We start from the raw sequence: 27802 nt of genomic DNA on the forward strand, positions 1-27802 counted from the left end.
GAAGTTTTTAAACTTGAACGATATGACAGTAATGCACAATACTAAGTTCATCAGCAAGAGCCACGAGAGCCATCTCCCAGGGCATTCAGGTCGTAGATGGGCGTTATATGATAGGACATAACATGTTTCGTTGACTTATCCAGTATGATAGATATGACCATATATTGATAGGACAAATAGGACTGGGAATATCTGGAGAGATATACTTCAGAAAAGGAATGTTAGAATTGGAGACTAACCACAGAATTAAGGTGGATAGAGAATTACTAGTAGCTTCCAACAAGGAACAATAACTTCTTATCTTTAGAGATTGACTGTGCCCACTTCCGTGTATCATCTAACATCTCATTGAACCTAATTACTGTTGAAATTTACAATTACAAAATGTTTAAAAATATAAAAGTTTCTGAGTGACATAAGATATCCATAAAAATTGTTGAGTTGGTATTACATTGAAAATGTGGAATGCGGTTATACGAGGCGTGTTTTATAAGTAAGGTCCGCACAACGAAAGGTTATTTCAAAAAAGTAAATTTATTTTCAGAAAGTACAAACTTTACACTCTATTTTTCAACATAGTTGCCAAGTTTGTTCAAACACTTATCATACCTCGTAACCAGTTTTAAAATACCCTCTTCATAGAAACTTGCCACCTGCTCTGATAACCAAGAGTTCACTGCCGTTTTCACGGCATCGTCATTGTAATGGTTGCCACTGAGGTGATGTTTGAGGTGGAGGAACAGATGGTAATCGCTCGGCGCAGGATCAGGACTGTGGGGTGGGTGGTCTAAAACTTCCCAGCCAAAACTGTCCAATAAATCGCGGGTCTGACCTGGAGTGTGAGGTCTTGCGTTGTCATGGAGAAGGACAATTCCCTTTGACAGCATGCCGCGTCTTTTGTTTTGAATCGCTCTGTGTAGCTTTCTCAGGGTTTGGCAGTATGCTTCTGTATTGATAGTGGTTCCTCGTTGCATGAAGTCGACCAACAAAACACCAGGCCTATCCCAAAACACCGACGCCATGATTTTGCGCTGGGACAGAGTCTGTTTAGCCTTCACCTTTACAGGCGAGAGAGAGAGAGAGAGAGAGAGAGAGAGAGAGAGAGAGAGAGAGAGAGAGAGTGTCTCTCTCTCTCTCTCTCTCTCTCTCCATTCCATGCTCTGTTGCTTCGATTCGGGCGTGATATGCGAAACCCACGTTTCGTTTCCAGTTACGATCTAACTCTAGAAGCAGTCACCTTCTTCGTCATAACAAGTCAAGAACTTCATCCTACACTCAATTCTTTGGTTTTTGTGGTCCTCTGTAAGGAGTTTTGGGACCCAACGGGAGCACAGTTTCCCTAAACTTTAGGTGTTCAAAAACAATGTTGTAAAGCATTGATCTCAACACGTCAGGAAATTCGATTGTGAAGCGCCTGTTCTCACGAATATTTAAAATTCAAAATTTCATTGTTCCATATTGAAGAATATTACAGTTAAATTGAAATACTTGATAAAGAGATTCAACCTATTCAATACAAAAGAATAAGAAATGTAGGGAATTACATTCCCATTTAATAATAAGTAGAAATGGTACCGGTTTCGACCCTAGTCCAGATTGTCATCAGCTGATTAAAACATGAAAAACAATGCATAGGAAAAGGAAAATGAAAGATCAAGTACAGTCTGGATCAGTAGAAGGGGCGATATAAAAAAATGAACGTGGGTAGACACTGTAAAACTCAGAAGAAGTAAAATGTAAGTTCACTCAAAGGAAAACAGTGCGCAATTCTCTGAGCGGCAACACGGCACACGCAGCGCTAGACAAAGTCCCACAATGTTTACGAATAGCGGAGAATGGTTAAATGGATCTTCAAGCTATTCTCCATTTTACTTCGGCATTTGAAACCACAGTGCCTAATGTTGAATGTGTCTCGCTGATCACCAGGAGCTGGCAAGTTGCTTCAATGGATCTACTCATCTTCAACTCCTGCACGATTATGGTTCTTCGTATGTGTTCGATTGTGATGTGACTTTGTGCCTGACAGTATTTAAAAACTGGCTCATTTAACCATTCTCCGCAATTCGTAAACATTGTGGGACTTTGCCTAGCGCTGCGTGTACCATACTGCCGCTCAGAGAATTGCGCACTGTTTTCTTTTGAGTGAACTTACATCTTGCTTCTTCTGATTTTTACAGTGTCTACCCCCGTTCATTGTTTTATATCGCCTCTTCTACTGATCCAGACTGTACTTGATCTTTCATTTTCCTTTTCCTATGCATTGTTTTTCATGTTTTAATCGGCTGATGATGACCTGGACTAGGGTCGAAACCGGTACCATTTCTACTTATTATTAAATGGGAATGTAATTTACTACATTTCTTATTCTTTTGTATTGCATAGGTTCAATCTCTCTATTAATTATTTCAATTTTAACTGTTCTCACGAATGTTCACTTCAACTGAAGCCACCAAATCGTCTGTAATCAAAGAAGGGCGACCGGAGCGGTCCTCATCATGGACGTTGTCACGGCCATCTTTGAATTGTCGTACCCACTTACACACTTTGCTTTCACTCATAACAGTATCACCATACACTTTGCAAATCTGTCGATGAATTTCTGCAGCAGACAGGTTCCTTGCTGACAAAAACCGTATCGCTGACCGAACCTCAAATATGGCAGGTGAGTTGATAGTCTTAAACATTTTGAAAGCACAGAACAGAACCGTACAAGTTAGATTCAGAGCTGAAATTGAGCACAGTTGTTCCCGAGGCATGCCGGTACACGACGCACGTGCTCGTTGCGATGTGCGCTCAAACTACTAGTGTCTACAACAAAACGGACCTTACTTAAAAAACATGCTTCGTATATACAGTAAAACCTCGTTAAGGCGTTTCTTCAGCGGACAAGGAAAGAGAACATATTAAGCGAGAAAGCTTGCTACAGTATATACAAATAAAAACTATCCAACAGGGATATGGAAACGCTAGATATTATTTTTTTCTGACATGAGGCCATTTTACGTCTTGTATCTGCGTGTACTGTGAGAACTATAGGCCTATCTACCATTTCTAAAGATTAAAATCTCTGTGGTGTCTCTCCTACTCGTATTTTAAATGTGAATTTCTATTTTATATGAGGAGTAGAGGTGCGAAAATGCTGGGGTTTTGTACAATTACTTGACCCGTACAGTATTGAACTGTACACTATACATGACTAGATCACATGGCGACCATGTTTCTTTATAGATTTTATAGATAATAGATTTTTGACAGACTGTCAACCAGAGATTCTTAAATTGCTATAACAGACTTACACTGCATATTTATGAGGTAAACATATATTTTCTATCTGGTTTTCATTTACTACATAATTTTGTGCAAGTTAGGGACGATGGCATTGGGTTCAAATCCACCATCTGCTAATGACCATTCTTACGTTCAGATACTTCCCTTGCTTTCAAAAGTCTCTAAATCCACCTAACAGCTTCAAAAGCAGCTCATTCCCGTTACATCTTAAAATTCATTAGTTTCTGTGAAGAGGCAAGCCTAAAATTATTATTGTTATGTCTAATGATAGTAAGTGGTTATATAAAAGTACACCATTACTTTTATTCCAAGAATGTTTGATAATATTGAAATTGTTTTGCTTGTTTTTCTGGAAATATAATTTTCTGAACTTTGGATTATGAGATGCCTAGAATCAAAACCCAATCTCCAAAATCTAAAACTCTAAGGAACTTGTTCTTGACTGCCAGTTGAAGCATTAACCTGAGACACCTTATTGCACGTGTTTATCGTTTGAACCTATGCATTGAGAACAACAATCGAACTTTAACTTTGTTTAATCAATCTACCATCACTGACATTATTGTTTATTGAACGAATGTGTATGTTCATATTAATGTCTTGAGTCAATTTAGAGTCTTATTGGTATGTGTTTATGTACAGGGCAATAAAGAAGGATCAGTTCAAGGAGATGAAGAACGATCACTTAGAGATGGAACCCTTTGTAGAGTGTAATGATTGTGGACGAAAGTTGCACCAGATCTGCGTTCTACATATGGAGACCATCTGGCCACAAGGGTAAGTATTCAGTTCAATGTTGCGCTGTGCGTTTTGTTTATTTTTGCTGTTAAAAGTAGGTATTTCATGGAAAGAAAACACAAGTATATTGTGAAGTTTGTAATTTCAGATCTTAATGAAATTGTAGACATTTAGAACAGATTTTAGAAGTCCTTAACAATAGTTATTTAAGTTTAGTTGTTAACGGGGGCATGATACCCTAGTGATACTGTCACTGGTTTCTCATGAAGCAGGTTATAGTTTTGAAATAGGATTTTTGAAATGGAAGGCCACAAGCCATTGATTTAGATTCCATCTAGAACTGATAGCTACTGAAATCGATAGCTGCAGTCGCTTAAGTCCGACCGTTATCCAGTATTCGGGAGATAGTGGGTTCGAACCCCATTGTCGGCAGCCCTGAATATGGTTTTCCGTGGTTTCCCATTTTCACACCAGGCAAATGCTGGGGCTGTACCTTAATTAAGGCCACAGAAACTTCCTACCCACTCCTAGCCCTGTCCTGTCGCATTGTAGCCGTAAGACCTATCGGTGTTTGTGTGACGTAAAGCAACTTGAAAAACAAAACAAAAAACTGATAGTTCCATGACTGTGATCACAATAAATATAAAACCTGTGTTGCTTTAGATCTCTAGGTGATTGTGAAAATAGTGTAAGTCAGGGAATTTAATGTGATGAGAATATGTCAGAAAGCGTGTATTTTTCATAATGTTGTCCATAGTTTTAGTAAGCATTTTTATGACTTGTAGTTTATTGGCCAGCAAACTATACAATAGGTTTAAGATAGTCTTTTAAATGTGGTCAGTTTACCATCAAGATTATGTATTCATTCAATTGTGTACATGTCGTTGGCACTATAGTAAGACGGTAGTGTATAGGCTCAAGTGATTTTCCATATGTTGACCTGAAGTTTCTACTAATATACATTGCAGTATATATTCATGCCATCATGTGCATACACTCTCAGTACTTTATACCGGGCGAGGTGGCCGTGCGCGTAGAGGCGCGCGGCTGTGAGCTTGCATCCGGGAGATAGTAGGTTCGAATCCCACTATCGGCAGCCCTGAAGATGGTTTTACGTGGTTTCCCATTTTCACACCAGGCAAATGCTAGGGCTGTACCTTAATTAAGGCCACAGCCGCTTCCTTCCAACTCCTAGGCCTTTCCTATCCCATCGTCGCCATAAGACCTATCTGTGTCAGTGCGACGTAAAGCCCCTAACAAAGAAAAAAAAAAGTACTTTATAGTCATAAAGTTGGCTGTATATTGTATATAATCAATCATCAATCACTACTGATTGCCCAGGTGACAGATTCCCTATCTGTTGTTTTCCTAGCCTTTTCTTAAATGATTGCAAAGAAATTGGAAATTTATTGACCACCTCCCTTGGTAAGTTATTCCAATCCCTAACTCCCCTTCCCATAAACAAATATTTGCCCCAATTTGTCCTCTTGAATTACAACTTTCTTCATATTGTGATATTTCCTATTTTTAAAGATACCACTCAAACTTATTCGTCTACTGATGTCATTCCACACCATCTCTCCGCTGGCAGCTTCGGAACATAATAGGTGGATATTAAAAATAACACTTGTAACATACTTTGTATTTACATACCGCTTAGTCGAGCAGCTCGTCTCCTTTCTCCCACGTCTTCCCAGCCCAAATCTTGCAACATTTTTGTAACACTACTCTTTTGTCGGAAATCATCCAGAACAAATCGAGCTGCTTTTCTTTGGATTTTTTCCAGTTCTTGAATCAAATAATCCTGGTGAGGGTCCTATACACTGGAACCATACTGTAATTGGGGGTCTTGCCAGAGACTTACATGCCGTCTCTTTTACATCCTTTCTGCAACCCCTAAATACCCTCATAACCATGTTCAGAGATCTGTACTGTTTATTTATAATCATATTTGTGTGATTACCCCAATAAAGATCTTACCTTATATTAAGAGCTAGGTACTTGCAATGATCCCCAAAAAGAACTTTCACCCCATCAACGCAGTAATTAAAACTGAGAGGACTTTCCCTATTTGTGAAACTCACAACCTGATTTTTAACTCCATTTATCATCACACCATTGCCTACTATCTATCTCACAACATTAACGAGGTCATTTTGCTGTTGCTCACTACCTTGTAACTTATTTATTACTCTGTACAGAATAACCTCATCTGCAAAATGGCTTATCTCTGATTCCACTTTTTTACACATCATTGATATATATAAGAAAAGATAAAGGTCCGATAAGACCTGTTTGATCATTTTCAAGTGACTTGTAATTAGTTTGTACATTTGCAGCAAAATTCAAGCTGCATCCTTGTCATTAACCTAATTTTCTGGTAGAAAATTAACTTGAGTGCAATTTAATTTGCAGTACCTGGTGATAAAAAAGAATACAGGAAACCTGTAAAGCTGTATTACTAATATTGTTCAGTGAATATGTGAGGTGATCAATTATATTATACAAACAATTGTGGGTGTCAATTGAACGGACATTCCTTAGTGTTTCCGAATACCAGGACAGAGGCGGTTTCAAGTTCCACTCTTGATGTATTTTGGCTGTTTCTAACATGTTTCTCTCTGCTTCAAGATTAAGCATTTTGTTTGTTATTATTATTAGTTCCAAAAATAACTTTTTTAGACATACAATACTTTGTCCAGAAGACATCAGCTTCAGTGTCTGGACAATCTCCGATGTAATCTCTCTTGAAGAGTATTCAACATGATGTCTTACATGTGTGGAAGAAGGTGTGACCTCTTTTCTTTATATGGTGTCCCCACCTCATTCATACTTGTTTCATTAGGTTAAATGGCTGAGAAACCCAGACAATAAATTGAAAAATGTTTTTCTTAGAAAACTTTGCCTGAACTGCATCACTGCTGTGGATAATGAGCAGTTGTAAGAAATAATTTATCTCATTGGGACAGTGATCATTCACTCACCTAGTGTCTTTCATTTTCTCTTTTGCCTTTGAGAACTTGGAAAAACCTTAACAAATGTTAAAGGCATAAGGACATTATTATTATTATTCTCGTATCAGAAACATGTTGTACACTGTTATAATTACTATATTACATTTGCCCAAAACTTGGCCACTTCCAATACATTTTTTGACGCTTGATATAGTTCATCTTCTGTGCAGGAGGCTGGACATAGACGACACTGGAGCATATGTTGGACGGTCTGGCCTTCTCCGCAGTCACATTGGCTTTTTTCTTGATCTATATAGCCCCATCTTGCCCAATTAATCTTGGATCTGCCAACTCCAGATCTCAGTCTATTCAGGGACTTCCAGGTCATCCATTCTTCATCGTAGCCAGGAGGTAGAGTTTCAGAAAATCTTATCCAGCCAGGAGGAAGGTAGGATGTAGCCCTCCATAATTGCAACCTGGCTTTTACAGTAGTGGTTCTAAGTTCCTTTGAAGTTCTGAGAAAACTCTTCCTTGACTTTAAACGTTGCAGATGTGGTTCATGCCCATATAGAGGATGAGTCCTTTCCTATTCCACTGTCTTTCTTTCCTTGTTCGCAGCTATTTCTCTTCGAACAGAAGGAGGTGCTATTCCTGCAAGGTGGTAGAGCCATTCAACTGGAGTGGATTTCAAACAACCTGTTATAATTCTGCAAGTTTCATTGAGAGCTATATCCACCTGTTTGGCATATGTTGAATTATGCCAGACAGGACACGCATACTCTGCCGCAGAATAGCATAGTGCCATTGCAGAAGTTCGGATGGTTTCAGGTTGGCTACCCCACTGTGATCCGGCCGGTTTCCGTAGAAGATTGTTCCTGGTGGAGACTTTCGATTTGCAGTTCATGCAGAGCTTCTTGAAAGTAAGAGATCTATCAAGTGTCACTCCTAGATATTTTGGAGACTCGCAGTGTTCCAGTTCGACTCCTGACCATACTATCTTTAACTTGCGAGTAGCTTCCCTGTTTCTCAGATGAAAAGCACACACTTGTGTCTTTGAGGGGTTCGGTTTAAGCTGGTTTGTGCTGTAATATCTAGAAAGATCATTAAGGGCATCCGTGAGGGTGATCTCCACTGTTTCAAACTCTCTTCTCTGAGTGGCTAGAGCGAGGTCATCAGCGTACAAGAAGCTACTGCAATTGGGGGCTATGGGTTGGTTGTCTGTGTATATATTGAACAGAATTGGAGCCAGCACACTTCCTTGCGGAAGACCGTTATTCTGTAGTCTCCATCGACTACGCTGTTCTTGGAAATCAACAAAGAACCTGCGATTCTGCAAAAAGAGTGGCGATGAGTCTTGTTAGATTAAAGTCCTTGGTTAGATTGTAGACCTTCACTAATAGTAGCTGGTGGTTGACAGTGTCGTACGCTGCTGATAAGTCAACAAATACCACTCCTGTCACCTTACGAGCCTCAAACCCATCTTCTATAAACTGTGTGAGGTTTAATAACTGTCCAGTACAGCTTTTACCAGGACGAAATCCAGATTGCTGAGGTATAAGTAATGGGTCAATTACAGGTAATAGGCGATTTAAAAAATCAATCTTTCCAGCAGTTTGTAAAGGTGACATAGTAGCGCAATTGGTCTAAAATTCTTTAGATCATTCCCTTCTTTGCCGGGTTTCAGCAAGGCAATCACTCGGCTCTTCCGCCATATCTTTGGAATTTGGTTTCTGCTCAAACAGTTATTGAAGAGTTGGAGAATCCATTTCTTTGTCATTAAGCCAAAGTGTTTAATTTGCTCAGTTCGTATATCATCCAAGCCAGCTGATTTTCCATTTTTACTCTGTTTGATAGCCTTCTCTAATTCTTCCATGCTGAGTGATGATGATAGGTCGTCCCTCTCCTAATGCTCTTCTCTTTGCAGTTTCGGTTTTTGTGATTTGTTGGTTGCCTTCCCGTTCAGCAGTAACTTATGTGCTATTTGGTTAGCAGTGATATTATGATGTGCGGTGGTCTTGGTTGGATCATTGCTTAGACATCTCAGAAGTCTCCAAGCTTTATGACTGTCTCTTTTCAGGTCCAAGTTTTCAATAGTTTGTATCCACTGATCCCTCTTGGTCTCTCTAATAGAGGAAATAAGCTTGTTCACTGCTTCCACGGTTACTTCACTGAAAGGATTTTCTTCAAATAAGTTGCCGTATTCTGCAAGTAGTGTGGCTTGATCTGAAGTAAGCCCGGGGATATAAGATGTTCGACAGCCACGGGGGATAGACATCCTTGAGCATCTCTTTACAGCTGTGGTGAAGGTGTCATAGTAACTGGGTACTGGTTCTATAGCAGATATTTCAGCGTCCAGTAATTCCGCAAATCTTGACCAGTCTGCCTTCTTAAAATTAAACCTCCTGCGAAAGGATACCATCTGAGGTCTTATAGCAGCAAATACTTGGCACATTATTGGTCTATGCTGTGTATTGGGTATTGGGGAACAGACAGATTTTACACATTGTTGGTTGATATTGCTGCTGCCAAATATGAGGTCAGGATTGTAAGCTCTTCTCCACCTGCCACTGTTTTAAGGATCCAGGTAGTTTTGCATCATGGATTAAAGTCAGCTGGCTTATTTCTGCCCATTCTTGTACTGCTGTCCCGTTCTCATCTTCATGGTCATAGCCCCAGAGAGGACTATGGCTGTTGAAATCACCGATCACAATTTGCACATGCTTGTTTCCGAAATTGGATGGTAGGTTTACAGTGAATTGAGCACCAGGTGGTTTATAAAGGGATGAAATGGTGTAATTAGCTGTTTCTACAGTAAGGATTTCAATGTTGTTTTCCTCTGTGAATGCTGTGGATGAAATCTGGATATCTGGATGAACAAAAATAGCACTTCCATATTTATCATGAGGTCTTTCAATGGCGAGACACATTCCATCTATTTTTGGCCTGCGAATAGCACAACCTCTATGTGTCTCCTGTATGCACAGTATGTGGCACTGGTGCTTCCTGCATAGTTCTTGTAGCAGTTCTTCTTTGGCTGGTGTAATGCCTTCTATGTTAACAGAGATAATCGTTAACTGTGGCCCTGAAAAGGGCTCAGGTGTGGATGTTTCTGTTGTGAAAGGATCAGCCGTCAGGTTATTCATTCTCTGACGTTGCCCAGGGTACGCCCGATTGCTTTTATTATCTTGATCACAAATCATCGCAATCTTCGGGGAGGCTCCTTTCGTATAAGGACATTATTAACCCTCCATACACCTCATATTTCAAAAGCTACTGAGTTTACTCAGAAACAAGATTGAAATCTCACGAACATCAAGTTTATAGTTGTTCACTGTATTATGTAGCACATTAAAACAACCACAGATTATCACACGGTAGGAATATTTTCATGCTGTTTTTTAATTTAGCATGCAGAGGATTCATACTCACAAGTAATGATACTTTATGTTGAGGTTTAGTGTGATAAACCTTATAACACTTTGGGATATAAGGAGGCACTTATATTTGCTCCAGTACAGTTGAATACGAGGCTTTTGAACCTATGACATTAGAATGCAGAGAGTGAAATCAGCCTTTATCTTATCTTCGTTAGTGTCAATCCCTTTTACATTATCCATTCATTTTCCTGTTAAGGTCGGACAAATGTTTCCTAATGTAATCGTTTGTTACACACACCATAACTGAAAAGAAAAAAAAAGGGTCCTTATAATCTAAAAATTCTGAAAGCTCTGATGGAGGGCGATACTGAGGGATTGTGAACATTTCAGACACTTCATTGTTTCCAGTGAATGATTGAACATTTGGGCTCTTTTTCCCTTGCCACCTATATTCAGTCACCTTGGTCCTTTCTCGCACATTTTTTTTATTGTGGCTGCTCTAAATTGATTGTAATCTCTCTTACTTTAAGACAATGAGCAGTCAACCCTAATTAAATTATTACTAATACTTTTGGGCAGTGAACCACCAACCGTGGTTAAATTATCATCACTTTTGCCTACGTTCTGATGCACTATCTAAACATTTTCAAGCAGATTCTGAATATAGTCATATTCACTCCCCTAAGCCATAATGAATTTAAATGCATGACAAGTAAGGGAATTTTGCGTTAACAAGAAAATAATGGTAAAGGCAGTAACAAACACAAGGATAGGACAGCCACATTCCTTAACAATTCATGGAACCTTGAACATTGGAAGTACTTACAGGACCGAGTGGGGACTGTGTTGTTTGGGTCACGTAGCTGTCAGCTTGCATTTGGGAGATAGTAGGTTCGAACCCCGCAGTCAGCACCCCTGAAGATGTTTACAGTGGTTTCCCTTTATTAAGGTAAGTCACTTCCTTCCCTCTCCTAGCCCTTTCCTATTCCATCGTAGCCATAAGACCTATCTGTGTCGGTGCAACGTAAAGCGAATTGTAAAAAAGAGAAAGTACTTGCATGGATAGCCAAGCTACAAGCACAATTGTAATAGCCTGTGTTAGTCAGGTGAGACTCGTCCTCTGAGGAAGTACTTAGTTTATTTTGCATTTCCTATCGGATGTCCAATAAAGTTATTCTAGCAGAGCACATAATAAGGGGATTGAGAATTAAGTTGAATAGGGCCCGTATAATATTGTAGTAAATACATTAGTTTTGTATCTTGGAAATATTTGGTAGGAGCTTTCAGATTGCAGATTTGGAGTGATAAATTCATGTACTCAACTGAGTGTGCTATTGTTTTCAGTTATAGTGCGCACCAGCCGGGAAGGCGGTGCGCAGAACATCATTGCAGCACACTCCTTTACTATCGCACCAATAACAGTCAGTGAAGCTTTAGCAGGCGAGCGAGTAAGTTGTGGTGAGATTAGACAGACTATTTTGCACGTTTTGAAGCGTAGAAGTGATTAGGTTGTGATTGTGATGGAAGCAGAGGTAGGAAATAACCAGGTTCTGCATAAGCAAGCTCAAGAAGTAGTGTTCAAAGTGCACAAATACATTACGAATGTTGATGAACGAGCAAAGGATGAGGAACAAGGTCCTTGGCATAATGGTGCCACATCGCAGGAACTCGCATCAGCTGTGTGTGGTGTCACAGAAATTTCACAGCCAGAAATCTTAACAAACTTATATAACTTCGACAAAAACTTGTTGCGCCGTACAATTTTTTACATTATGCTGATGAACAATTTTCAACAGCATTGAAACTTCTTAAGAAAATGAAAGAAGCAGTGTGATTGAGTGGTATTTTAAGGAGTATGGATTTCAAATAATAAAGAATGTAATGATAGGCATAAGCAGTGGTATTTCTATGGTACATTCATGATGTAAGACAGAATGGTAACTTAAATGCATTTTGTTTAGAGTGGATTTTCGTACATCAGAATCACACAAGGAAGACATGTTAGCTAATGAGTGACAGGCCTGGTGGACTTGACGTTCCTGTCGGTAAGGGGGCTCGGCTTATCATGTGTCATGTGGGATTGTACACAAGATTCGTACCGCAGTGCAAAATTTTTTTGCTCCCAGTCAAAAAACCATTACACTGTTTATCATACGAACATGAATTCCACATTGATTAAAAAATGGTTTGTAGAACAATTACTTCCTAATATACGCCGCATTCAGTAATAATTATGCACAGCGCAAGTGTTCATTCAGTTCAGTTAGGTAAGCACCAAACAGTAGCAAACACTATGCAGACATCATATCCTGGTACGAACAAAATTCTTCGCAGAAATTCGCACCCATCTAGAAAAATTGCAAGTATTGAAAGCACGCAAACCCAAGTTTTTAAAATACGAATTGGGATTCCATTGCCACAGGTGGAGGATTTTGCAGGGGAAATGCCAGTGAACAGCATAATGGAGCTCTTTATTGACAATCTTCAAGATTCTGAGTCAGAGTCTCAGTTATCTGACGCCAAGAATGACTGAGAACCTTCCCACTTAAGCACTTTTCACACATTTTCTTATACGTATTTTTAATGTGTTATGGTTTGTGGAATATATCGCACAGTTTTAAGTTTTTACTGTTTTCCAACCACTTGTGTGATGTGATGTTTTCATTATTGTATAATACAGTACTGTCGAAGGTAGAATGTATTATTTTGATTACTGTTATGTTATTCACACTCGCATTAAGAGTGTGAGTTTGATTTTAGTGGGATTGAACCCCATTCTCGGCAGCGCTGAAGATGGTTTTCCATGATTTCCCATTTTCTCGCCAAGCAAATGCTGAGGCTGTACTTTAATTAAGGCCACGGCCACTTCCCTCTCATTCCTAGCCCTTTCCTATCCCTATCAGTGTCGGTGCGGCGTAAAGCAACCTGTAATACTTTATGTACCGAAGAATACATTCGTCATTGGCAGGTACTCATTTCCAAGTTTACAGATTTAATTTCTAGTAGCTCTCTTCAATTCACAGCAGTTTGTGTAAGATCCGGTGACTGTACAGGCCAATTATTGGGTAGAACATTCGTCCACACATCGTGCAGCTGAGGAATGGAGGAGATCTTGGCTGGGTTTGGTGAAGTTCGCATTCCCATCGCTTTATATCTTCAAGTGTGCGGCGTTCTTGTTTAAAATGTTGAACTGAGCCACAGACACTTTGCCGCCAAAGTAAATAGTCCTTGGCAAGTGTTTCCAAGGTTGGTGGGTTTATTTTTTCCGTCTTTAAGGTTTGTTTCAATAGGTCTTTGGAACATCTCAGACGGGCACTCTGTGGTCTTGAACCGGAGCCAAGTTCACCGTAGAGGATCTGGCACAATACCATACCGCATGCATGTCCTGCTTATCTGAGGCAATGGCCAACAACCAATGCTTGTACACTCTTAGCACGTGTTTTCTCGAGAACATCAACATAAGAGACGTAGTTTTCTCACTGGATATTCATGATGGAGCGTAGGTTTTGCTGGTAAAAGCGCTCCATGAAGGTCACTGTTCTCTTCGGAGCCCAACAGCGTAAGTTGGTGAGGCATGGTAGTCCTCACTTTCGTTCCATAAAGGTCATGAAGCTCGGTACACATATTGAGACAAGGGTGAACAATTTCCTGAAGAAGAAGGAGGCGGGTGCTGGAGAGGAGATGTCACGGCCATATAAGGTCCCCGTTTCATAGCCATAGAGAAGTGTGGAGATGACTACATCCTGGTACACCATTAGTTTTGTGCGAATTGTAAGATTTTTATTCCCGAAGAATGCATTACCACACTAAGAATGGCTAACATTAATCAGTCGTACTCCATTTGCTCTTTATCTGCCTGTGGCCACCATAACGTTAGCAACAGTGGGCGTGTATCAGAGCCTTCAGGGCTAATGACACTCTACTTGTTCTAAACACTTTACTTTCATTTTTTCTATCAAGCCTGCATTGAGTAACTGTTCTCTTCAGCGCCCAACGGTATAGGTTGGTGAGGCATAGTAGTCTTCACTTTCATTCCATGAAGGTTTCTGTTTGTCCTCAGAAGTGTTGTATTTTTACTAAATACAATATTCAAAACAAAATGGCATTAGAATGACTGTGCTCCTTTTGTACACATACGTGCTGTTGAAATATTCTTTTTTAACTTTTTATAATGCTAAAGCTTAATTACAACTGTGTGTGTTGGGAAATATCCTGCATCAGAGAAAAATTTACTGTTTCCTTCTTGTGTTTATATAGATTGGGTAAAACACAGTTTTCTTTGGAAATGATCATATTTTATTTTGTATTATTGATTCCAGATTTACTTGTGACAACTGTTTAAAGAAGAAGGGAATGAAACGGAAGGAGAATAAATTCAATGCCAAAAGGTTGCCTGTCACGAAGCTTGGTACATATATTGAGACAAGGGTGAACAATTTCTTGAAGAAGAAGGAAGCGGGGGCTGGAGAGGTGGCTATCCGAGTAGTGTCCAGTTCGGAGAAGATCGTCGAAGTCAAGCCTGGAATGCGCAGCAGGTCAGTTCCAGTACTGTTTGAACCATCATAGAAGGAAGCAAGTATATTGTCACTAGTGGAGCCCAGTTGATGTATAGCAGTGGACTATGTGGTGTACTCAAGGAGTAAATTACTTCATTCAGAAAGTTAGTGATGTATAACGTAATCATTCTTAGCATAGTCAGTTTAGCCGTAACTTCAGCATTGCTGGAAACAAAACCATGTATAGTGTACATGTCCGAAAAAGAGCTGATTGGCTGATGTTCTTTGTTGTCTTCATGCACTTTCACAATATAGTACATTAGTTAACCAGCTTACACCACTGTATTCTATATATATATACCGTATTTACTCGTGTATTAGACCCCCTCGCCTATTAGACCCCCCCGGCTTTTTGAGACCAAGAGAATGGAAAAAAATAAATCTTGCATATTAGACCCCGTAACGAAATTCAGCTGAGACCAATAAACGATTCCACTTCGTAGCGGGTACTACAAGCTGTACTGCAGCTCTGATGACGTCGTACAAATGTGTGTACAAGTTTGCGCACATTTTCTTGAGCCCTCAGCTGCCTTTTGCCAGATCGGCACAATCGGAGCTGACAGCTTTATCTGCGACAGCCACTACAGCACTACGGTACAAGCATCACAGAATATTGTCCGAGTTCGTAGGTGGATTAGCGTAAACGGAGAAATAGGCCTACTACTTTTTTATTCTCGACTTTCCAACTACAGACTATCACAGTACGTGTGTCTGTGTCTTGGAAAATTGCCAACATGTCAGAAAATACGGTGGCGAGTATTCCTCCGTAGACTCGCAATCGGCCATCAGTGAATGAATTGAGACTTAAAATGTCCCGTAAAAGCTGATATAATCAGTACTTGTGACGCAAATGGCGGTTTATGAAAATATGCTTTGAATTCTTAACCTTATATATGTCAATATGACGAACTTTGTTACTGTTGGTTCCATTGCCGGCTGGTTGGCCTCCCTGCAGGAAGAGAGGCGGAAGTGAAACTCTCCACTCACCGCAGCTTTCTACACTGAGAGAGCTCAAGGTTCGTCCGTCCAACCCGCCCGATTCAAGCTTGCACCAAAATAGTGTGATACGTCTGTCTTATAGTTAAGAGATGTCTATTTCCGTAGCTTTAGCACTATTAGCTGCCGATACGGTTTGCGATCTTGAACATTTTCATCAGTAATTTGTGTTTTTTAAATTGTTATATTACTTCTAGTCTTCATCTCTCTAGGATAGCGTAGTTCACAGCATTAGTGCAATAACGTAGTTTTTTATGCATTTAATAGTTTATTGTAGCTGTAGTTTTATTGATATTTGTGTGTTGGTTAGTGTATCTAGTTCTGTGTGTACCATGTCTCGTTTATTCCGGGAAATACACGTGGCAAGAAAGTTACTTGAGTCTCGGATCAGTGGAGTGTTTCTTTTGTACACCATAACCTCCCTTAACTGTAAGTACCATAATTTGTTATTTCCTCACTCTCTTTTATTCTTGTATTCTCATTTTAGTGCCGGATGTTGTTAGTAAGTGTATATTTTGTGAATTTATTTTACCTCATGAATAATTATCTTTTGGAGTACAGTATTACATTTTATGTGGGCTGTGCGCCGCGGTCGTATTGCATCAGCTGAGCGTTGGTAACGTAGGTACGACGATGCTCGCGTGTTTCCTGAACTATCAAATACAACTGACAGTGACAAATGACTGGCCATTAAGTTCTTTTTCATTATTTTGTGTTAACATTGCTTAATACGGTAAATAAAAGTGATTGATTATATTTAAAATATATGTAGGCCTAAAAGTCATGTTCACCATTGTCTTTTTAAATTTATAAATTTTCGAACGAAAATAGCCAGTAAAACGCAGAATACATTCATAAGTTTATTAAAGAATAGTGTAGAATGTTTACGTGTACAATTTATAGCCTAGAAGTCATGTGTTCACTGCACGAAATTTGACGTTATCGCATATTGGACCTCCCTTCGCATTTTTTGACTGTAAAAGTGGAAAAAAAAGGGGTCTAATACACAAGTAAATATTGTATATATATATATATATATATATATATATACACAAAATAATGAATGTTTATTTGTGTGTCTCGAATGGACTCAAAAACTACTGGACTGATTTTTCTGAAAATTTCACAATTTGTTCTTATTACCCCTGGAAGGGTTTAGGAAGTGGTTCGAACGAAATTTGATGGGTAGTTTGGCATGGGGGTGAGAAGGGTGACAAAAAGAAAATATTAAATAAAGCGCATGACAAGTCTAATCAGCGGGTTGTCTGAGGAACAGTATGTAAGGATTATGGTGAGTTTTCTAGAACTTTTTCTTCTTTTCCCCCCCCCTCTCTTCTTCTTCTTCTTCTTCTTCTTCTCCTCCTCCTCCTCCTCCTCCTCCTCCTCCTCCTCCTCCTCCTCCTCCTATAAACGGTATACAAAAATGAAAAAAAGTTCAGTCCACATGGCATAGGGGTGAGAAGGAGTGAAAAAAGAAAATGTTGAAAATAACAGATTACAGTTGAATGTGTGTGCATGTTTTAGCATAGCTCTCAATCAAACTAGATACACATATAACTTAATATCTGGAAAAATTGCTGTAGGGCTTAGAAACCCCTAGCACCCGTAAAGGAAGGGGTGAAATGTAAAAATCCGTAAAATGACCGGTATTAGTGGCAAGTTCATAGTCTTTGGGTAGCTGAGATGAACCATGACACTCTGGTTGCCGTTTGAGCCAAAGTTCATTCCCAATCGGTATGGGGTTTAGAAAGAGTGAAAGTAATGTCCAAAATGACTGAGATCATGGATGTACGTGTGCATATTCCAACCAAACATGATACTCAGACTTATTTTTTGGAAAAGAAAACTGTAGGGTAAGGTACCCCTACGGGTGGGGGAAAGGGATTGAAATATTAAAATAATAGAAAACGACCCATATTAAAAGTGAAAATGATGTGTGTTAATATAATTTTCTTTTGCATTCAATTGAACGGTTTAAAGAAATTAACGCAGGAGAAGCCGCGGGCACCTGCTAGTAATTCATTATAATATTAGACATCATCATAAGGCTTTTGGGCTGTGTCATGTCAGTAAAACAAAGTGAAATTCTTTACATTTCTCAGAGAATTTTTTTTTTGCATCTTCAGAAGAAAATCTTGTCTGTTCAGGAGGAAGAGACTTTTCTAATAATCGCCTTATCGTCGGGTCATGATATTGTGTTCCAAGATGCACGAGCTCTTAACCACACTAAACACTACCTTTCCAGGATTATATGGGAAGCTGTGGAAATACGTAGAAATCCTAACAATTTCAACAGGGACACTGGTTACCAGTTAAATATTACGTGGTTGCCAGCCATTAAGGATTCACGTAGGTTCCCTCCCCTGTCCCTTCACTATTCTTATCTCGTTTGTGTTTTCCAAATTCGTACGTTCATCAGCTGATGTTTCATTCCAGGCTTGTGTCATTACCATGCTTTCATAATGTATGTACACCTGTTATGTGACCCCCTCTTGGACGGATTCTGATGGTGCCGACAGCTTCCGCTTCGAATGCTAACACTGTACCGAGCGTGGTGAGCCATCTTGTGATGAGAGTACCACTTCTATTCTGTTACCAACGTCTCAAATTCAAACTTTCATTCTTGGGGAAGTCTTCCTTGTGAGCAGTCGAGATTTTCTTCTGAAGACGCAGAGCAACGTTCTCTGCGAAACTTAAAGTATTTCACCTTATTTTCTTGACTTGGTATAAGCCCAACAAGCCTGTATCATGTCTATTTTTTAGCATGTTCACAAGGACAAAAACACAGTTCTGATCAAAGCTTCCTGAAACAGAATTCTGGGAAAGAATTTAACCTTAAAACCCGTTCTACAAGGCCAGCGCTTTGAGCATAGATATAGTTGAGAAATTTATGAAGAAGCCTAAAGCAGTTACAGTGAGGTCATGTGTTCTAAAGCTCAGATTCCTGTAGTATTTGAGTATTTATAAATTACATGCAGTATTTCAGTATTTATAAATAAATACATTAATAAGAGAAATTACATAATTAAGTAGTATAATGTTTTAAATATTTTTTCAAGTTACATCAATGATGTGTCACAACATGTCGGGATATACCACAAAAAAAATTAAAAAATATCTCCTGATTATTATTTTTTAAACATTTGAATGTTAGCAGTCTGAATCAGGTTGAAAGAAAATTAAAACTAGCACCCTGCAAATCTCAGGAATTTTTCTCTGGAATTGGTGATGATGGTGTAGAGTGGGATGTTATCACTGTTAGTATAGAGAAATCTTACTTGTAGTGGTAACATTTCATTTGTAAAGAATTTTATATTTTTTTTAATTCAAAAGTTTCTATGTTCATAAGATTCTTTCCATCATCTTTCCAACCATCATGGCAGTTCTTTGTGTGTTCCAAACCAGGTTTCTTCTTATTATGTTGTTCTAATAGAGTCCAGCTACCGTAGTCTGGATCTACCTCTTGTTCTCCTTCTTTCAGCCTTACCCTCCATTATCCACTTCAGTATCCTTCCCTCTTCCATCCTCTTAACATGTCCAAACCATCAAGTCCATTCTGTCAGAAAGTTGATTACCTTACACATTTCTTACTCTGTCCTTTCTTGTCTTTCCTATCATATTTAAAAATTACCGTATTTACTCGCGTATATGACCCCTCCCTTGCTCTTTGAGACGAAGAAAATGAGAAAAATAAATCTCGCTTACAAGATCCGCCCAGCGAAATTAGTCAGAGAAGAACAACGATTCCGCTTCGAAGTCGGTACAATTCTTCTTGCAGCTCTGACATCGCACAAATTTGTGAATACTTTCGTCCATATGACCCACACAATGAATGAATGAAGTCATGGGGTTCATCTGTGTTCAGTTAAGAAATGTCCGCCTGCGTAGCGTAGGCCTACTTCAGCTCTGATTACGTCGCACAAATAGGTGAATAGTTTCATGTCCGACCCACGCATTGCAGGTATGCGTCAGTCATGCTATATGTCTGTAGTTCAGAATGTCCACCAGCGTAATGATTAGCACAATTAGCTGCCGTCCTCGGGTATCTTGAGTTCGATTCCAGGTACCGTACTGCCAGAGATTTATGAATGGCAGGAAGGTTGATATGCGGTAAAAATGATACATGTAACTCCCCTTCACTGGGGGCATGTCTAGAAAGAGCTGCACCACCTCGGGTTGAGGAATGCTATTAATATAGCAGGCAAGATCGTTAACAAAGTGATCGTTTAATATCTCATAACTCGGGCCAATATTGGTATTTTTTGGAGGGAAGTAGGTTTCAAAACGTGATAAAAACTACCCGCTCATAATGATTCTTTCACTCGCCAACGTACCTAACAAATAATAATGATGCGCACAAAGAAGACTTTTTCAGAAACGGCATTGTGCCTTTTGGGACTTTCTGGAATGTGAAGTGGACAACTTGTGCAAAGTGGTCAGTTGAACGCCATGCTCAACACAGCGAGCTTATGAAAACCTACTGGATCTATCGAAAACCGAGTAAATGCCAGAATGTATATAATGTAACTTATCGTGGTCCCTATTGGCCGATCGGCGAATAATTAAGGGCCTTCCTTTTTTTTTTGTGTGTGAAATTAAAACTGTTGATTTCGGTGTTAAAACTGATACTTATTTCGGTAGGTATTTCATGAAATGAATTGTCTGATTGGTGTTTCCTGTGAAATCCTCCTTATAGTATAGGGTAAATCTAATTTTGTCATTAGGGGTTTTAAAGTAAACTCTTGTAATGTATTAAAATCTTAGAACAACCAAATGTACAAAATGTTATAGTAATAAATACCAGTATATAAATCACTGATATCTCGAAATGAAGTTAAGTGGAAGTTAGGTATTTATACATAGCCTATATTTTTTTACATTTTGAATTACTTGTCTCCAAAGTACGAAAAAGCATGTTTTCAACATTGTCAGGATACAGAGTTGTGTGACAGTCAGAGAGTATCTTAGTGTAAGCAAAGAAGCCCCTTTCGCTGACCACATTAGAAGTCAGAAACCATAATGCTTGCGAACACATGGATGCAAACTCACTGTGGTCTTCTGTCAAACTTCATAAAACTTCACTAACAATGTCTTCTTTCTTCTCCTCTATCAGACGTGCGTTCACTGCATTTTTCAAAACCATATAGCCCTGGAAGATATTCATGGATATGCTGGTGCTACCCAACCAGGGATGAGTAGTTCAGACGGTTGTCGCTTGGAATGACGTCACGCCGGTAGCAGGGAACTGCTTAATTCAGAGACAAATGACTGGCTATTACGTTATTTTGTATCATATTGCATAATATGATACCTTCATCCCTTTTCTCTGTGGGATCGAGTATGAAGCAAGATGAATCTTCGTAGCGTGTTATTATGACCGCCCTTCCTGGCATCAACCACATCAGAGGAATTAATAAGTTGTTATGAATGATGTGATATAAGAGTAATTAAAACTGACTGTTTTTATTTTATATATATATAGGCCTTATTCACAGCTATTCGGGTAAATCCTGATGTTATAAATTTAGAGAACAAGCATGAAATATACTTAAAAATAAAGGTCTGGCTTTCAACAGCTGCAGTTATCAAACGAATGCTTCCAGTCACTATGTATTACATTCGTAAATACAACTCGTAACATACACTAGTTATCAGAAGCAAAAACCCAGATATCAGAACTTCAAAACATTGCAAATAAAATTGGCCTCAAAATATCATTTGAAAAAACAGAAATTATGCCCCAAAAACCAACACAGCTAAAAGAAGTCACCATAATGGTAATAAAATCAAAATAGTAACTCAGTTTAAATATCTTGGAGAAGTAATAACACATAACTTAAATGAAAAAATCTCAATCCAAGCAAGAACAAATAGATTAGCTAAAGCACAAAAATTAACATGGGATATCTACAAAAAGAAATGTATCAATAAATACAAAAATAAAACACTACAACACAGTTATAAAACCGGAAGCTACATATGCAGCAGAAACACTCTTTTACCTGAATAAACAATCAAAGACTGACAGACTTCAGAAAATTGAAAGGAGGATTGGAAGAACCTGCATCAACAAAAAATACCAGAAAGATGGACAGTGACGGTTAATACCTAACAAAGTCGTGTACAAAGAGCTAGAACCCATTACAGATACTATGCGTAAAAGGAGACTGGGATTCTTTGGACATATCATGAGGATGCAGAACTCGAGACTTCTGAAACAACTAGTACAACACAATCTCTTCTCAAAAAATACCACAACAGGATGTAAATGGATCAGAGAAGTAAGAGAGGATCTGAAGGAAATAGGCCTTACAACAGAAGACACCACAAATAAGGTAAAATTGAATACAAAACTCAAGAATACAAACCTCCGCTTCACCCTTACACAAAACAAACCAACAACACGCACATTTTCAACTGAGGAAAGGGCACGAAGATCGGAGCGTCTGAAGAAGTACTGGGAGGACCGCAAAGCCCGAACAATCCCTTCAAAGAGACCTGAACGACGGACTGACTAAAGTGATCCTATGTCGTCATAAAAGAAGAAGAAGAATATAGGCCTAGGCCTAAAAGTCGTGTTCTCCATTTATGGTCTTTTTACATTTAGAAATACTACCTTCCATCAAAAATAGCCAGTATAACTCAAATAAATTCATAAGTTTGTTAAAAGAATAATGTAGAATTTTTACATGTACAATTTATAGGTCTTTGTAGCCTAGAAGTCATGTGTTCACTGTACAAAATTTGAGGTTATCGCATATTGGACCCTCCTTTACTTTTTTTTTGCTGTAAAAGTGGGATAAAAAAAGGGGGGGTTTAATACGCGAGTAAATACGGTACATCTCACTTGTCTGTCTTATCGGTGTATAAGTCTCTGGTACATTTGTCAATATGGGGTGTTAATACATGTTATACGTCATCTCTTTACACTTCGTTGCTATTTCCTGCTTCCAGATCAAGTTCATTATATTCTGGTAAAAGGCTTTTCCCTCTTGTATCCTTCTACAGTGCCGATCTCCATGTCCATTCCTGCATCATGTCAGTTTGCTTCCCAAGTACTTGAAGTTTTCCACAATTTCAAGCTCCTCTCCAGTTTACCTTTCCCCTACCTTTCTTCTGTAGTTGCCAGGCTGATTGGCTCAGACTGTTAAGGCACGGCCTTTTGAGCCAAAGTTGGTAGGTTCAATCCTGGCTCAGTCCAGTGATATTTGAAGAGGGTCAAATATGTCAGCCACGTGTTCGTAAATTTACCGGCATGTAAAAGAACTCCCGCGAAACAAAATTCCAGCAGCTTGGTGTCTCCGAAAGCTGTAAAAGTAGTTAGTGGGATGTAAAACCAATAATATTAATTCATTAATTAATTTAATCTCCTGTATTCAGCACCTGATGCTGTTCGTCCATCGAAATAAACTCGAACTATATTACCCCACTGTGTTGGGAATCACCGATAGCTGATATACGAGGGCTATTTTTTTTTCAAGGTCCGATCGGTCGCGTCATTCAAACGCCCACGAATATATGATGAACTGCTGTGCAGATGTGTTGCTCAACGTCTCTGAAATGACCGTTATGCGCCTCACCTCAGTCCCGTCAGTAGTGAATGTGCAGCGCACTCTTAAACATGGCTACAACGATCGCTTTGCCCGCCAAGTGTGAAGTGCGCGGTGTAATTCGATTTCTTCAGGCTGAGGGGTGCAATGCAGCCGAAATTCATCGCCGAATAAGTCGTGTGTATGGTGAAACGTGCATGAGCGACAGCAAAGTGCGACAATGGTGCAGGAACTTTACAGCAGGGCGTACAGACGTCCATGATGCAGGCGGCCAGGGAAGGAAGCGTGTCAACCGATGATCTTGTTCAGCGTGTGGATCAGGCAATTCGAGAAAATCGTCGGTTCACAATTTCTGTGTTGAGTGCTTCGTTTCCTGAAATTTCCAGGTCAGCTCTCTACACAGTTGTGAGTGAGACACTTCAGTACCGCAAACTTTGTGCAAGATGGGTTCCGAAGATGCTGTCTGACCGTCACAAAACATAGCGAATGGGCGCCGCTTTAGCGTTTCTCCAGCGCTACCATGATGAAGGACCGGATTTTTTTAACAAAATTGTCACAGGGTTCCGAAAACCAACAAAATAGAACCGAGGTCCTATTCCATTATTCCATGCACACAGTATTCAGGCGCAGCTGGCCTGCTTTAAGCACTCTAATTTGTTCAAAGTAAATGTGCCGGCCCACCTCGACACTCAATGAAGAGCACCGCGGTAGGATTTCATCGGGGTCCGCCTACGGCGCGCAGGAACCGCACGCGGATAACCACGGCGGCCGCGTGCTTTCGACTCGCCACCACCGGCAGGACGTCCCACGAACCATGCCAGTTAGACACCGACGAGCGATGAACCGACAGCGTGGGACACAAATCCAACTACGAGCTTTTTAACCGCAACAACTTTAATATACGCTATTGGAGCTGGAATTACTGCGGCTGCTGGCACCAGACTTGCCCTCCATTGGATACTCGTTAAAGGATTTAAAGTGTACTCATTCCGATTACGGGGCCTCGGATGAGTCCCGTATCGTTATTTTTTGTCACTACCTCCCCGTGCCGGGAGTGGGTAATTTGCGCACCTGCTGCCTTCCTTGGATGTGGTAGCCGTTTCTCAGGCTCCCTCTCCGGAATCGAACCCTGATTCCCCGTTACCCGTTACAACCATGGTAGGCGGAGAACCTACCATCGACAGTTGATAAGGCAGACATTTGAAAGATGCGTCGCCGTACGAGGACCGTGCGATCAGCCCAAAGTTATTCAGAGTCACCAAGGCGACGAGACATGGGTTCATTTTGAAACTGAAGAAACAAAAGAGCAATCCAAACAGTGGATGCATTCGCACTCCCCGAGTAAGCCAAAGAAATTCAAGCAAACATTCTCCAACTTAAAGTGTATGTCTACTGTGTTCTGGGACTGGAAAGGAGTTCTGTTGGTGGAATTCATGGAACGTGGTTCCACCATCACTGCAGCCGCATACTGTGCGACTATTCAACGTCTACGACGGGCAATTCAGAATAAGCGGAGAGGGATGTTGTCATCAGGCATTGTCCTCTTCCATGACAATGCTCAGCCGCACACTGCAGCTGCCACCACGAACCTCCTGCAGCGTTTCCAGTGGGACGTTTTCGATCACCCAGCATTCAGTCCGGACCTGGCTCCATCAGATTTTCACCTCTTTGCTCACATGAAACGCTGGCTAGGAGGACAGCGTTTTGACACCAACGAGGCGCTGCAGACCGGTGTACAAAGATGGTTACAGGCGCAGGCGGCGACGTTCTATCAAGAGGGCATTGACAAGTTGGTACCACGCTACGACAAAAGTCTCAATCTGCGAGGCGACTATGTTGAAAAATAGCTGTGATGTATCAGTAAGTGTTACTAATAGAAAAGTGTCAAATTTGTACTGCTGTTTCATTTCGTGACCAATCGGACCTTAAAAAAAAAAATAGCCCTCGTAATTTTTTGTCACAGAACACTTAATTTTCATCTCACTGCGCCAAATGAATACCAAGGAATCGCATATTACATACCGTCTACCACAAATAATCTGCGCCATTGAATGCTATTGAATGCCATTGTGAATCCTAATTTTAGGAGATAATTTAAAAAAAGAGAGAGAATTGGATATAATTTTTGTTTTATTGACAACATATTAATTCTACATAATGATGTACTCCAAAAGTGAATACTGAAAAAACATAAATTTGTTTCTAAGAAACTCGTCATAATCTTCACGCAGGTAAACGACCCCGCTGATCAGAATTGTCACATGGTTTGATTACCGTCTGCTGATATTTATAATCGGCTAGTTTCACCTGTCTGTTGTAATGAGTATGCTGTCTTGTATTAGTTGTATAGGATTGTATTTTGCGAAACGCCCAGCGATTACTGTTTGTTTGTAAGTCGTGTTTGATTTTTGTTAGTCGCGAGTACAACCCTTTCTGACATCTTACTTTCTTTGTACTGGTCGTGCGGTTAGGGGGCCGCAGTTGTGAGCTTGCGTCTGGTAGATAGCGTGTTCAAACCCCCCTGTGGACAGTCCTGAAGATCATGTTCCATGGTTTCCCATTTTCACACCAGGCAAATGCTGGGGATGTGCCTTAATTAAGGCCACGGCCGCTTCCTTCTCACTCCTAGCCCTTTCCTGTCCCATCATCAACATGAGACCTATCCGTGTCGGTGTGACATATAGCTAATTGTGTGTACTTGCTTCATGCTGCATGGTTTCCAATGTTCTCGGCATCTTCAATTACCCTAAGCATTTCTTAACACTAAAACAGCCGGAATATGTTACATACCTGGAAGACCGCTATTGAAATTATTATATTTTTGTTCTCAATACGCATGGTTACTCATTATTATCGTTTTTGCCTCTGGTTCTGTACATTGCTTTATAAGTTTCAATATTTATTTATCGATAAAAGTATGCTGCAGACTTGTTAGATATTCATCAAAAACATACCGCTTTGAATATGGTGTATGTCCTTTATTTTCTTTCAATGGGGCATAGCAAGGAATCCAACTAGGTGTGATACTCCCAGTCTGCTACAGTGCACTCCCTGATGCCATCAGTACCTAATGGTGCATTATCTGGCCATGGGAGGTTTTTACCTTGGCTGTCGCGTCCCTTATGATACCATGCTTTCCAGGTTACTGTTTCCACGGCTATAATAGAATAGAATAATTGAAAACTAGTCAGTACTCAGCCTATGCGAGGCATCCTTATAATTTGAATACGGTATAAATCAAGAAATTTGAAGAAACTTGTTATGTTGATAGTTATAATAATACTAATATCAAGTTACCTTCAACCTGAACAATCCGGTTTTAAGCGTGATCTGAATCACTGCTTTCCGAGTTATCGCTTGACTGGTAGTAATCTTCTTGACTGGTAAGTCATTTATATCTGGACTACATTCTGCATCAGACATATCTTCAGGAATGTCATTTAGTAGACTCAGCTACTGATGGTTTACGAGACAGTTTTACTGTAGGCCTACTGTGACAAGCTGACGAATGATAACACTACCGGAGGCGCAATGGACATAATTCTCATACAGTTCGTATTATATCCAAGTTCCATTGTTGTGTTTTTGAACATTGCCGTTGTTGATAGGATAATTATGAGTAGATGATTATATCTCACCGAGAGATGTGTGTTATAATAGCCTACATTTTATTATGGTAATTAATACAGCGGTCAAAATGACCACTCTGGTGGTAGTAGGTATATTAATTATATTTTATATGCATTTTCCTGACCACTAATCAGGAAAAGTCACTGCAGCTCAATATCCTACAATAAAAACTGTAGTTAAAATTGAGTTTGGAAAATGTGTAGTGGTCACTTTGACCGCTCCAGCGGTTCTAGTGTTAATCTGTGAACAAGCAATTTAGAGAACTTGTAGTCATACTTAATTCGTTGCTCATACTTCACTTCTAACATGCTATTCATGCTGCACAGACCAAGGCCTGGCAACGTTGTAGTACAACAGGATTCATTGTTTGAGGTGAAGCAGTACCAACCTTATTTCAAATAATGCAGCCAAGTTTTTCTTTGCTAAATTCTGAAAAATATATCACAGATATTCGCGTATATACAGTATTTATTTTACTGCCCATAGTTTTAATGGCCTACAAATAAAGGCTTTGATCCTAAAGACAACAATATATAGAGCAGTTTACAGAAATTATGTTGGGTATAAAATAAAAAATAATGTGTCCCAAAAGTTCTTGTACGAAGATCAGAATAGAAACTAAATTTCTGGTAATATTTCTGGGAAGATAGCTAATTTGAAGTTATTGTTTTTTTTTGTATACAAGACTGTTGATGGATTGTGCAGTATATTAA

The 27802-nt window shown here is 39.7% G+C and overlaps 1 protein-coding gene across 2 annotated transcripts in view; it reads left to right on the forward strand.

Moving 5' to 3' along the window:
- LOC136884354 (CREB-binding protein) overlaps positions 1-27802 on the forward strand; it is a 263590-nt gene that overhangs the window by 166395 nt on the left and 69393 nt on the right. For both annotated transcript variants that reach the window (XM_067156476.2, XM_067156477.2), the window contains exons 20-21: positions 3931-4065; positions 14677-14892. In XM_067156476.2, the coding sequence (XP_067012577.2) occupies positions 3931-4065; positions 14677-14892 (351 nt within the window). The remainder of the gene's footprint in view (positions 1-3930; positions 4066-14676; positions 14893-27802) is intronic.

This window comes from Anabrus simplex, chromosome 12, assembly GCF_040414725.1.
Source record: "Anabrus simplex isolate iqAnaSimp1 chromosome 12, ASM4041472v1, whole genome shotgun sequence".
NCBI lineage: Eukaryota > Metazoa > Arthropoda > Insecta > Orthoptera > Tettigoniidae > Anabrus > Anabrus simplex.